The sequence below is a fragment of the Zootoca vivipara genome, chromosome 10 (assembly GCF_965207765.1).
Source record: "Zootoca vivipara chromosome 10, rZooViv2.hap1.1, whole genome shotgun sequence".
NCBI lineage: Eukaryota > Metazoa > Chordata > Lepidosauria > Squamata > Lacertidae > Zootoca > Zootoca vivipara.
This window is the reverse complement of record NC_142593.1, coordinates 26586852-26600637: the sequence shown is the minus strand read 5'-3', so window position 1 is coordinate 26600637 and position 13786 is coordinate 26586852. Positions and strand designations below refer to the sequence as shown.

At 39.9% G+C, this 13786-nt stretch overlaps 1 protein-coding gene across 5 annotated transcripts in view; it reads right to left on the bottom strand.

Annotated features, from left to right (window-relative positions):
• The window catches only part of MCTP1 (multiple C2 and transmembrane domain containing 1), a 229501-nt gene that overhangs the window by 67286 nt on the left and 148429 nt on the right, over window positions 1-13786 (bottom strand). For all 5 annotated transcript variants that reach the window (XM_088652794.1, XM_088652793.1, XM_088652792.1 and 2 more), the window contains 2 exons: window positions 2239-2348; window positions 863-972 (listed from right to left, as the gene is read on the bottom strand). In XM_088652794.1, the coding sequence (XP_088508920.1) occupies window positions 863-972; window positions 2239-2348 (220 nt within the window). The remainder of the gene's footprint in view (window positions 1-862; window positions 973-2238; window positions 2349-13786) is intronic.

The window sequence follows — 13786 nt, the reverse complement described above, 5'->3', positions numbered from 1 at the left end:
ACAATGATATTAAGACACAATTGGCTACAAACCCATTCTTGCCAAGTGCTCCTATTATTCTCACTTTTCTTCCTTTCCTCCTTGAGGCAGAGGGAATTTTGATTTTGCCTTCTGGTCCCGACCAGTAAATCAAATGAACATTTTTGTACTAACTAAAGGCCTCCCAAGTTTAGTGTTTAATGGAAACACCTTTTAACTCTCACTCCCCACGTGCTGTTTTACACTGCTGGTTGCTTTAAAGCAAGACTAGCCAACATAGTGTTGCTTTTGGACTCCCATCATGGCCAGCAAGCATGGTCGATGGTCAGGGATGGCAGAAATTGCAGTCCAATAACATCTAGAGGGCACAATATAGGCTATTCCTGCTCTAAAATACACTTTAAAAAATGTATGAAGCAGCCTGTGTAATATACATGTATCTTTTTCTGTTCATTTAAAGGTGACCTCTCATTGCTAGTTCATAGGAACTGCCTCTATATATTTCCACTTGATAAAAGGCTAAACAAAAGCATATTGTCCTAAATGTGCTATATAAATTGAAATGCCACTATTTTTATATAAGTGGTGAAAATAAATCAGAGTTATATCTAGACAAAGCTACAGTTTGATATATGAAGAATCCTCATGGATACATGTTTATAGCATGATTAAGTCTAAGATGCTGGGCAAGAAAAATGTGTTTTGCAGGTGAGTCTAAATCTTTACACAGTTGTGATTTCTAACTAACCTGTCTGTTTCCATCATGTAGTAGCTTCATGATCATAAATACAGAAAACTACTGACAATATAACTCATCCCTTATAAACAGTTTGTTCTATGTGGCATAGACAGGTTTTGGAGGGGAAAGGCAGGCTTTACTTACCCCAGACAAGGACAATGTATCTCAGTGGAGTGAAATACAGGATGACTGTGAACACACAGAGGGCAACGATTGCCAGCCAGCTCAAGAACGGAACAGTCCAATTGAATGTACTGAACGAAAAAATTAACAAATGTAACGCATGTTGTCTCCTCCCATCCCTTCCTACCAATCTCTGAGCAATTTGACGCACTGCCAAATTGAACATGGTACTGTAATGAAATGAAATGAGGAAGGGGAATAAAATACTCTGGGATCCTTTGGTTTTTAAAAATAGTTGCAAGGTTGTATTCTGTAGAAAGAGAGACTACTGAAGAGGTCAGACTGATTGGACAAATTTAGCCTGGCAGATTCCCTTTAGTTGAGAAAATGTCCCTTTGCATAACTAAAGAGATGGTGAAGTAGAGGTGATCTTGCTGTGTCTTTCTTCCCCCTGCTTCTCCAGTTAAGAGGTCATCTCCTGAAGGAACCTCTCCGTGTGAAAGACAACAGTAGACTTGTAGCCTTGGAACAGGGTCTGAAATGCAAGACTTGCTCTCTACGAAAAACCCGGTGCTATGGAATTCGGGAGCCCCCTCAGAACCAAATGGCAGAGTAGGATCAGTGAACCTTCCATCTTATGCAGTTTCTGTGTAAATAAATCCTGATTTCACATAAATGCCAGAAGTCTCCAGTTACCTTCATTCCAATAAAAACAACACAGGGCACGTGCTGGAACCCCTCAAACTTCTCACCGCTCAGAGCTTGGTGAGATCCTGCCCCAAACAGGTGCTGATGGCGGTGCCGTGGGAGAGGCAGGAAAGACAAAACATGACCTGCACACGGCTCTGATTTTTAAACACACCTATTTTCATTGAAATCGGTCAGTGTTGCTTTCAAGTGAGTTCTTTAGGAATGGATGTAAGTCTCTGAAATTCTTTTGATTCTCCCCTCTCCATCTTCTCAGGCTCTTGTGCTGAAGTTTTTCTGTTGCCCAAGAGCCCATGCAAATAACCTGTTTGCCCCACACCAGCACCTAATGTGATCTTGCCATTTGACAGGATGATACAGAGTACCAGTTATTCTCAGGAGTGTCAGGAGCAACTTGGCCATCTGCATGGTCCCTCTTGTCACGAAGTGTTAAGCCTATGAACTATGACTCAGAATGATTCATTCCTTTAGAGATGCGCTGCTATTTCTGTTCTACACTACATATTTTTGTAAAATCCCGATAAAAATTACAAACAGTGGCAAAACATGTATAACGTTATTTTGCAAAACATCGTAACAATGTTTTTTTGTCTAAATTAAAACAGGTAACATTTCGCAACTTCCTTGGGGAAACACAGGCATGTGAACACCATCTGAGAGCAACTGAGCACCAGTGTGTCAACACTCACTTCTTTATTCTTTCTCCAAAGGAAGCCACTTCATCAAGGATGTTCTGGACACTGACACACACTTCCTGGATGGCATAGAGCTTATTCATAAATCCTTTCTTTTCACTGTCCTAAGGATTATGAGAAAGAGGCCAAATCAGCAATCAAAGGCAAATTTTGCTGGTCATACTGGAATTATTACAGTCTTCCCTAGAAACACATGGAAGCCACCATTAAAGTTGTGTGTACGTGTGTGTGTGTGTGTGTCTATCTATCTATCACACACACATTGTGGAATTGGTTATTTTCCTGTACTTTGAACTGTGTGCACAGAGGGCATATAAAACGAGTATGCAATAGTGGCTACCTTCATCTGTCACTGTATCAGTTTCTTAGATATATGTTCCAATAATTCAGCAACTTCGTTTATTATTATTATTATATGTTGAGGATGCCAATTTCATATCCTGTGCACTTTGGTAAGAGATAAGTATCAGTATATTACCAGCTCACATTTCTGAAATGCATTTTCTGCTGCTGACAGGAGTATATCTACATTTCAAGATAATAAAAGATTCTTTGGTGAAGTAAGAAACCAGACACACCTAGAGTCTAAGGACAAGCACTTCAATTTTTCAGGGTTCGGCAATGTTTCTGTGCCTTTCCCCCACTGTATTAGAAAAGAGTGGTAGTATTTTGTTCTTCTTAATCAAAGGGAAGTAAAAGTACACATTTCAGAGATAAATTAACTTCAGGACTTGATGCACAATGGCTCAATGCAGACAAAACATGGTTTGCCATGATGTCAAATGGGCAAAACATATTTGGCCAATAATGGTACAAAATGACTGATGTGGCAAACTGAGACTTAATAAGACTAATTGACTTTGACCGTTGACCTATGATATGCCTTACTATATCAACTGACATTCCAATGAAGCCTGAAACATATTAATATTTGTTAAAGGCCCATGGATGTCATGAGCAGGATTGGATAGGTATTTGGGGTTTTGGGGAGGAGAAGCTTGAGCTCCTCCTGTTCCTCTCTCCTTCTTCCCCAACTTCACAACTCTATGTCCAAAATATGGAGCCAAATTATTAGTTGGGATGATAAAAGCTTTAGAAATGCACAGCATGTTTTAAACACACAACAACATGCAAACTTTAAAAATGTTCAGAGACCAATCTGAATGCAACCATGTTAAACATTTTAAAGATGAAAATGAATAAAAGCTACATTACAAAAAAAGAAAAGTTCTGTTCCGTTTCAATATGTCTTAAGGTCTAATACTTAATAGCTTATTAAAATAATATTAGCTTCATTTTTTGCACCATTGTTCTTTAGAAATTGAACTGGAAGAATGAATCATCAGATAGCATTTAAGTACCCAAATATTACTGAACTAATTGTAATGATTCAATATACATTTGGATGCCATTCATGCTTAGAAATGACAATGCATTAAAAAAAAAACTTTGCAAGGGTCACTGTGCTCCCTTTGCTCCCTGTGAAAATATTAGCCCCAAAACCCGGTTCTTAAAGATCCATGCCACTTGGGTAACATACATCAAACTATACCATGATATTTCCTAAGTGTTTACCTCCTAACGGAAAACCTCATTCAGGTATCCTACATACAGTAAGCATGGTTGTGTAGTTGTAGCCATAGCTGTAGACCTCTAGGATATGTAAGATTTTATTTTAATTAGTCATTTTGCTGCTGCAGCATTCTTTCCAGCAAATTTGATGATATAAGAGGACCATGAAACAATTATTCTGTTCATTAACTACTATAATCCAGCCTCAAGTCACAACTGTTTTCTGTTCCTACTTATGCCTCTTCAGTTTAGATTCCCAGATCTAAGCGTATCTTGATTCATCATCAAGTATTGTGTGGAAAGAATGCTATCAGAATAACAAAAACCATACCCCTTTCTTATATCTCTAGAGCTCAATAGAGATTTATTTGGAAGATCCTGAAGCTATTTTTCTTTACAAATATTTTAACAAGACCAACTTGTACCTTCTTGAATGCACATCTGTTCTGAATTTTCCCCCTTAATGGAAAGGACCACTATACTGCCTGCATTCCCACTGCTCACTCCTCTTTGGAGCTTAAAGGAAATTTGTTGACATATTCTGAGGCAAGCATAGACAAAACAGCATAGGAAAGAGGAGGCAGCCAGAAGGAGAAGGGTTGAGGTTTGCTTAAACTAATTCCACATGCCCTGCGAACCATTAGCTGTTTTTTATTTCCTGTTCCAAAGATTTGCAGAGAAAATAATCCGGGCTGGAGAAATGCTACACGTTTTCCTAGTATGCTGCTGTGTGAGCCACCTTCAGCGAACCAAAAGTCCTTAATAATCCATTTTTCAAACACTACTGGTATTTCCTGTCCAAACAAAGATGGACTGTAACTGGAATCAATTTTATCATCTGTATGGTTACAAGTGCCAACTTTCTGGAAATAATTGTCTTTTAAATACTGGGTAAAAGTGCAAACAACAGTTTAACAGCTATTCGATTTCCATTGTATGTTTGTGTGTGGTTAGTTTAACAAAAGCAAGGGTTTGTTTGTTGTTTTGATCGGGGAGCAGATTGGAATTAAGTATTAGTTATCAGGTTAATCTTGTTGCTTGTCTGGAATTCACAAAAATCAAAAGGGTTTCAGTGTATGTGTAGTGTAAAGATTTGTTCCTTTAGCTACTCTGCAGTAACTTTTATAAGGTGGTATAATATGCTACATAGCAGAATAAAATATATAGACCTTGTTGATCCCACATACTACCCAAATAATTCTAAATCCAATACAGTACAAGTTTCAAGATGGGTGTTTTGTCAAGATTCTGAAAAATCTTCTGCCGTTTCGGTTACTCATAAATAAACCAGTAGGTCATGATTTCCCCTCAAAACATATTAATGTATTAAAAATGCGAGAACAAAAAGTGGTGCACATTATTTACTTTTGCCCCCTCCTCTGGGAGGCCAAGCAGGGCTCCTAATTGGCTGGCTGGGGTAGACTCTCCATACGGCAAACTGCTTATGAAATGGAGGAAAGTTTTCAAAAGCACTTTGTGATATTACAGAAAGGCTACCTGCTGAACGAAACCAAAACCAAATAGTGCAGGCTCTTTCACCACTTAATGACAGAATTTGGCCTGTCGCACCAGATAGTTCTCAAAGTTCTAGGCCTTTTTTCAGACACAGAGCATTCCAAAGAGTTACATATGTCACTGAGAGCAGGAGGACCTGTTGTAATAGTCACATGCATGTTTCTAGCCTGTGATTAACGTCATGATAGCTGAATGAAGTGTTACTTCTGTTTGGAAACATTTAATTCAGGGTTTGATTTGAAGATCTAGTCCCAGAGGCATGTTGAAAACACACCAGAGGCAGAATTTCTGTGGACGGGCAGTGGAAACGGAATTTGCAGAATTCTATCAGCATGGCTTCAGAATCTATGAGTTCTTGAAATGGCTTTTGTAGCCATGGGAACTACAGAATGCTGAAGAAAACAATCAGAAATGTAAACAACCAGAGGTCTCAGTCTTCTGAATCTGTAAACAGGATATATTCTAAATGCCATGTCTATGAAGATGCAAAATCTTGCTGCAAGGATTAAGTCCTTCCTTGTTTATTCTAATTCTGAAAGAATCCTATGACAAAAGCGTCTGGAAAAACTGCGTCTGAGATAACACAGTAAAGTAAGAACACAACATTATACAGCTTTACTTTATATAGCTTTACTTTACTCAGAAGTAAATCCAGCTATGTTCAATGGGCTCGCTCCCTGGTAATCTGCAGCCTAAAATCTTGCAGTGCAACCTCACATCCTAACCTAACACATGGGTCAGGAACCTGTGGCATCCCAGAAATCATTGGGACTCCAGCCCCTGTCAACCCATGTGGTCAATGTCACAGATTAACAGGAGCTGCTGTCCAACTACATCTAGACTGCTCCTGTTTCGGGCTCCAAAAAGCCACTCATGTGTCCTCTAGCACATTTTAAGCTGTGTCTCAAACACATCAAACTACTCCCTCCCCCCACCCCTCAATGAATTGCTTTAGGCCTGTGTGCTTTTTCTCCCTGTTGGGTTTTTAAAAAATAAAATAAAAATCTTCTAGACTTCACCTTACGAGTTCATCCAAGTATGTAAATACGTCTCACCTGTTTCTCAGTGGTTCCCCTTTTGCCTCCTATCCTGTTTACTCTCTACCAGAGTTCAATATTGGAGGGAGTAATATGTCTGAAAATTAAGTCTTTGGAAATGGAATACAGTTTACTTTCCTTAACGTGATATGGCGTTTCAGTCAGCTCTATCTGAGTTTAAGAAAAATCTAGCAGCATTGCATTGCAAATATTTTTAAAAGTTCTTGTAGCACATAGCCTGGCATTTCATAGAACCACAGAATTTTAGAGTTGGAAAGGACCCAGGGGCCATCTAGTCCAACCCCCTACAATGCAGGAATCTCCTAGCAAGGGACATGAACGTGCTCAGGCTGGGACCCCCACAAATCACAACATCTTGCTAATGCGGGCATGGAGAATAAGATTTGAGGTGAAATCCTTGTTCCAAACTAAGCGCTTATTGTGTGCTTTAAACGTGTCACTATTTAGATCTCAGAGTAAACTATCTGGGGCAGCAAACCTTGCAATGTGGATCAGACAAAGGCCAGGACAAAGATGTGCAGCTCTACAATGTCTGAATCTATAAATTTGATATCCCCGTGTATAAGCGGAGGAGTTAATACATCACGTAAATGTGATAAAGGCAAGCAATTTGAGTGCACATCTAACACACTATGTTTCCGCAACAATGGCACTGTTTGGGCCTCTGTAAAAAACACTTTCCTCCCCAAAATAGTACTTATGGCTCATTTTAGTGAGTCTCAAAGAAAATATCACCAGCTACAATATAAGAATTCAATGACAGCACTCATCTCCAGTATTTGTCAGGTAGGTTTTGTATTATTTATTGTCTTGTAAATAAAGTTTAAATGCTTCCCCCCCCCCCAGCCTTGGTTGCAAACTATCTACCCATTTTCCGTTCAACAGCAGGGAATAAAAGCTGCCATCATTTGATGTCTTCCTCCCCCCCCCCCGATTCTTTGTGCCTCCTTTCCATGGATTTCATTATAGCTACTGGAGGTATATATTGTCAGATCTAGGGCACAGCAATGCTAAGTAAACGGGGCGGGGGAGGGTTGTGAAATTTTTATGATCCTTGGAACAGGAGTGGAAGACAGAACATATTCAGCCAGCTGCACTTTCCCTCCCCCATCCCTCAAAAGTGTGTGTGTGTGTGTGTGTGTGTGTGTGTTCTTCTTAAGCCTAGTAGCTTGCTTCCACATTATTAACACACACCCCTAAGATGCTTGCAGGTTTGCTGAAGATTAGATGGCTACAGACATTTTGTCAGATTCCAGACATTTAGGGCTGATTCACAGATGCAGGCACATTACTTGAATAGTTTTCATTGGGGCTACCATGTTATTCTGCTGCAGCATCAGCTTGGTAACTTGATTACATGAAATGACTAGCAGCTAAATGCTTCAGCTCAACATTTCTAGTAATGTTAAAAATGTATCTAACTCTGTGCTGGCTCATACACGCATACAAGTCATTGCTGCAGTTATCAAACAGTTAACAGGAATGTGTGAACAAGCCCTTGGGATGTAAGATGCACAATTTTAGCCTAAATAGAATATGATCTGAAATCTGTTCATGAGCAGAGACCCATATAATTTTACGCAACACATTTTTCCATTTATATACACAGCCTATTCATTCCCACAAAGAGATGCACAATTCAGCGCATGTTCTGCATTCCCTTTACCTGTGAAATTTAATGGGCTCTTAACTAGCTACACAAAGAAAATTAATGGCACTAGCTTGCCACATACCTAATAAATGTCTTTTCTAGCTGCTGGCAGAGGCAGCAAGGGCAGCTGGAGGTCTTAATATGATTTTTGGGCTGTCTGGATGAGGATCAATGGCACTGTAGACTGGGCAGGAGAGACTTTTCTCTCTGCCCATTAGCCAACTTGGGATGAAGTTTAACAGTTATTAACAAAGCCACACCTGAAAAATAAATATATTCTGCTGTCTACATGCTTATTCTCCGAAATGTACCAGGTGATATTCAGAAGGGATACCCAATACACAACCACAACATATTATACTGAAGTTAATATGGAAGGTTACCAGATTTCCACTGGATATATTCATGCATTATCTATATGTATTGTACAGAGCACTACTGACTTTCATTATGACTCAGAACAGAGGCAGATACCGATCTCTGACATTACACAGGCAACATTCCTTTTTGGTCTTCCCCACCGCAGATGGGATAGATTCAGGAATCCTTTTGTCGCTGCTGCAAAAAGCTTCAAGGTGAACTAGGTTTTAGAAAACTGATCCTTCACCAAATATGCAATGAATAACAACTTTCACTATATATTCTGGACAGTGGGTAATATTCCTGTGCATGTTTCACTTGTGTGTGTATTATATTGTTTCCTTACATGGCCATTTTCAATGTTAGCTATGTGTTACGGAGAAATAATGGATATTCTCCAGCAAGGCTTTCCCAAAACACTAGAGAAAACACTGGAAAAGTCACCAACGCGCAGTGCTTTCCCACCAAGTCACCGCAAATAACTGTAGTCATTGAGTTATGCTAAAATGATGTGAATATAAAGAAGTTCCCTTGGCAACCAGAGGCAGCAAATCCTGATTGGATGCAGGTTAAGTGTTTTGTCTGAAATCTCTTCACACTACAGGGAAAAGGAGCCGTATTCTTTGTTGCAAGATTTTTCACAGAAGAAAAGGGAGATACAAGGAAAATAGTCCTCTCTTTCTTCCTTTCCTCTGGCAGGAATGGGATCTCAGTAGACTAGAAAATACAGGGGTTTGCCCTGCCTGGAATAAGGACACAGATCACAAGCTTGAGAAGGAATGAGCTAAATACAAAAGGAGCCTAAAGAAGAAGGGGGTGGAGGTAAAAAGGCCAGGACACATTAAAGCTATGTTTAGAAGCATTAAACAAATCTTACAAATAGGCAATCTATTAAATGGAGAATAAGAATTAGAAAAGCAGCACGAAAAATACAGAATGCAATGTTATCATGGATAAAGCTACCATTTGTTTAGGCACACAGAATAACTGCTTCTGTCTTAAGGCAGGAGTGCTGATTGTTTTATCTAGTGTAGCAAAGGCAGAGGCTACGTGGGACCTTCAACTGTTCCTTGAGTTGTTCTAACCAGGAACAAGAAACATGGTAGGAACAATTGGGAACTTCCTCACTCAGGCCCATTCCTAACAGGTTGTATCTGCAGATGGGGTAGAAATCCCCCATGTAAAGATGAACTTGCCTAATTTGCATTTTGCAAAAATGATACACAAACTGAAACATAGGCATACTTCAAGTTGGTAGACCACAAACTTGACATGAGTCAGCAGTGTGATGCAGCAGCTAAAAAAGCCAATGCAATTCTGGGCTGCATCAATAGGAGTATAGCAGGGGTCAGCAAACTTTTTCAGCCATGGGCCGGTCCACTGTCCCTCAGACCTTGTGGGGGGCCGGACTATATTTTTGGGGGGGAAATGAAGGAATTCCTATGCCACAAATAACCCAGAGATGCTTTTTAAATAAAAGGATACATTCTACTCATGTAAAAACACCAGGCAGGCCCCACAAATAACCCAAAGATGCATTTTAATTAAAAGGACACATTCTACTCATGTAAAAACACACTGATTCCCGAACCATCCGCGGGCTGGATTGAGAATGAGATTGGGCCGCATCCGGCCCCCGGGCCTTAGTTTGGGGACCCCTGGAGTATAGCATCTAGATCAAGGGAAGTAATAGTACCACTGTATTCTGCTCTGGTCAGACCTCACCTGGAGTACTGTGTCCAGTTCTGGGCACCACAGTTCAAGAAGGATACTGACAAGCTGGAACGTGTCCAGAAGAGGGCAACCAAAATGGTCAAAGGCCTGGAAACGATGCCTTATGAGGAACGGCTTAGGGAGCTGGGTATGTTTAGCCTGGAGAAGAGAAGGTTAAGGGGTGATATGATAGCCATGTTCAAATATATAAAAGGATGTCATATAGAGGAGGGAGAAAAGTTGTTTTCTGCTGCTACAGAGAAGCGGACACGGAGCAATGGATTCAAACTACAAGAAAGAAGATTCCACCTAAACATTAGGAAGAACTTCCTGACAGTAAGAGCTGTTCGGCAGTGGAATTTGCTACTAAGGAGTGTGGTGGAGTCTCCTTCTTTGGAGGTCTTTAAGCAGAGGCTTGACAGGCATATGTCAAGAATGCTTTGATGGTGTTTCCTGCTCGGCAGGGGGTTGGACTGGATGGCCCTTGTGGTCTCTTCCAACTCTACAATTCTATGATTCTAAAATTCGCCCTTTTCTGAGTTATTCAATGCAGTTCTACAGCCAGGTAATGTGCAACAAAAATGCACATATACTAGGGTAAAAACATACATATAATAGTGAAAATAACATACAGAAATGCATTACATTGGTCAAAAATGTGTTGCAAAAATGTTCACATTAGGCAAATTGCATAAAAGAGGTGTAAGTTAGGAGAAATAGACACTAAAGAGGCTTATTTTTCATGAGAACCCCTCTTTATTGCAGACTGCTGTGGAAAGGTGAACTGAAGTTGCAAAGTGAGAAGCTAGGAGAAGCTAAAACTGAAATATTTGTCCAGCTCTAGTAGTATCCAAGGGTGGTTTTGGGCTAGCAGAAAGAGCTTCCACACACAAATGGCAAGGCACCAAATTTTTAGCAGCTCTCCATGCAATATCTCATTTCAGAGGATCCCCCTACCCTCAAAAGCAGTTTTTAAGGGGGATTGCTGGAAATCACCAAGCAGAATTAAAAGCTTTGCATATTCGTGCACATTATATAGCATTATCCTGAGCTCAATACACATACCAATGTCTAACTACCGGTAACCCCTCCAACTTGACGCAATGTCATGATAACAGATTATAATGCTTGGATACCATTAGAAAGGTAAAGGATAAAGGGTGGGGGAATGCTTAAACTGAAATTATGGACTTTTAATGCAAAAAAGGGTACAATTTGTTTGGAATAGGTTTAAGTGAGCAATACACTTTATTGTTACTAACATTTTCAGCTAGCTTCATTGCCACTATGAACATCTTTAATAATAAAAAAGTAATTAGGTCTGGTTGATTTAAAAGGAAAGAACTCTAAAACTATGACAGTGATGACTTAATATTGCAAATTACAGTTTTTAGTACAGGTAATTTAGCATACCAAATCACAGTTCTAATTTCTTTCCACAGGGCAAAAGCAGAAGAAATGTACTTGTGGGGGAGGGTACGACACTGAAAAGGAAAGTCTCTTAAAAAGAAAACCCTTGAAAAGATTAAGAAATGTAACCTACTTATTCACAAAAGTGCTCCAGCCATACAAGAGGGCTAGATAGCTCATCTTCTAAATCCAAATGTATATATTTAGAAGAATGAGTTTCCAAAGAATAGTGGGAATGATGTACCCCAAAGAAATGTGTAGGCATCCACACTATACTGATTTGTTCTAAAAGAAAGAAAGAATTGTTGATTATTCCAATGAAGTATTAATATATGAATTATGTATCTTCTGGAGTAACTTCCACAATGCTGAGTAGTGAATGGGAAAAGCCACTACAAAATATAGAAACTGAAATAGTGTTGTAATTTACCTTTACGCATATTGACACTCTTTTTTTAAAAAAATACCACCTCTAAAATGCACATCAAGCATCTTGCCAGGACTTGCAGATACCACTGAGGGTAAAGCAAGGCCGTTTTGGGTAGAGACAAGTGAAGTCCCTTCACTTAATCTGAACTGGGACCAGAAGTTATGAGCACACATGTAAAGGTTCTGCCCCCTTCTTCAATTATTCTAAATCTACTTGCAATTGCACATTCCTGGTTCTGGGGGCAGCAGGGGGTTGAATGAACACAGAGAAATGACTTCTTTCCTCCCTCGGTGGCTACAGTGCTTGTTTGTATATAGAATGTGGAAGTCGCTGGAAGTGTCATATCCCAAACCAAGGAATTACAAACTAATATGATTAATTAGAAACTCATTGGCTAAAAAGGCAGAATGGTGGAAGGAGTGAGGCTGACTGAACCTGCCTGCCTCCTAAGTTTCTTTCTGAGAGGGCTGCCTAACTCCCTTTAAAAAAAAAAAGTAAGGTCAGAGCCTGGGGCCCCTTGAAAACATCGGCCCTGGTACAACTGCGTCATTGATAATCCATCCTTGAACATATTTATATATGAGCATGTTAAAAAATACTGCTCTTCTTGCTGCCCATTTTGACCCCAACTCAAACCAACACTAACATTTAAAGAAGTTATCCCCCCTTTTTTTTCTTTCTCAGGTGTATAATAACAAAACATCTTATGTCAACACAGAAAAACAGGCAGGAAACAAGTGGGATGTACAACAAGATGTCTCCGTGTATCCTTCTTACTAAAAGGAATGCTCTTGTTTAGGGTTTTAACCAGACGTTCACCCCAAGGAGGGCATTCCACTATTCTCCCCTGGCTGGACACAAAACCATTTCTGAACTTCCTTGCTGCTGTTCTAATATTCTGTGGCTACTGAACGTATTCAGTCCTCAATGGTTTTGCCCTCTCGTTTGTCAGTGGTCTCAACTGAGCTTCAATCCTGTTGGCACTCACCATTTATTAGGCAGAGTGATTAACGTTATGGAATCAGAGTTGCACCATTAAAAAAAAATACTACACCCAAACAAATTAAATTAGTCCCTGCCAGTTAAAATGTCATAAGATATTTAGCTTCCAAGAATAACCAGAACACACTTTTTTCCACAATGCAGAACCACCACAGAATTAGCTTGCATGGAAGCAGTTATTACTAATCTTCCAATATAGGACCCTATTTGGAAGAGTAAGAAAGCCAAAGAATACAGCACAGTTAAACAAATAAAACTTCACAGAAGGAAAATTCTCAAGACCAGATCTAATTTTCCTTTCCCATTAATCTTCATGGCCATTAGTTCTAACATCTTGGTTGTTCACCAGCATGAATTACACCTATATAGCCAATGGCTAATTTCCGAAAAGAAGAATGTACAGGCATACCTCGGAGATATGCCGGGTTTGGTTCCAGACGACCGCAATAAAACAAGTATTGCAATAAAGTGAGTCGCACCATTTTTTAAGTTTCTCAGTGCATATAAAAATTATGTTTACACTATAGTATAGTCTATTAAGCCAGGCTTGCTGGCTGCAGGGGTGGGAGGGGGGGGAAACCAAGCTCTAGCCCTAGCCAGGTCAGAAGAGGGGCAATGGCAGCAGGAGGCTTCCTTTCCCTGGAAGCAGCTGAGCTGCCCACAGCTGCACCCATGTCATTGTAAAAAGCAATATCTGCAAAGCGCAAGGTGTGCCTGTATAAGCTCAGGCCCACCTGCAAGCCAGGAACTCTGATACAATGGGTAGACCTGGTTAGTGAAAGGTTCCTAGGAGATATGAACATTCCACAGAAGCACTCCTTTTCACCCCAA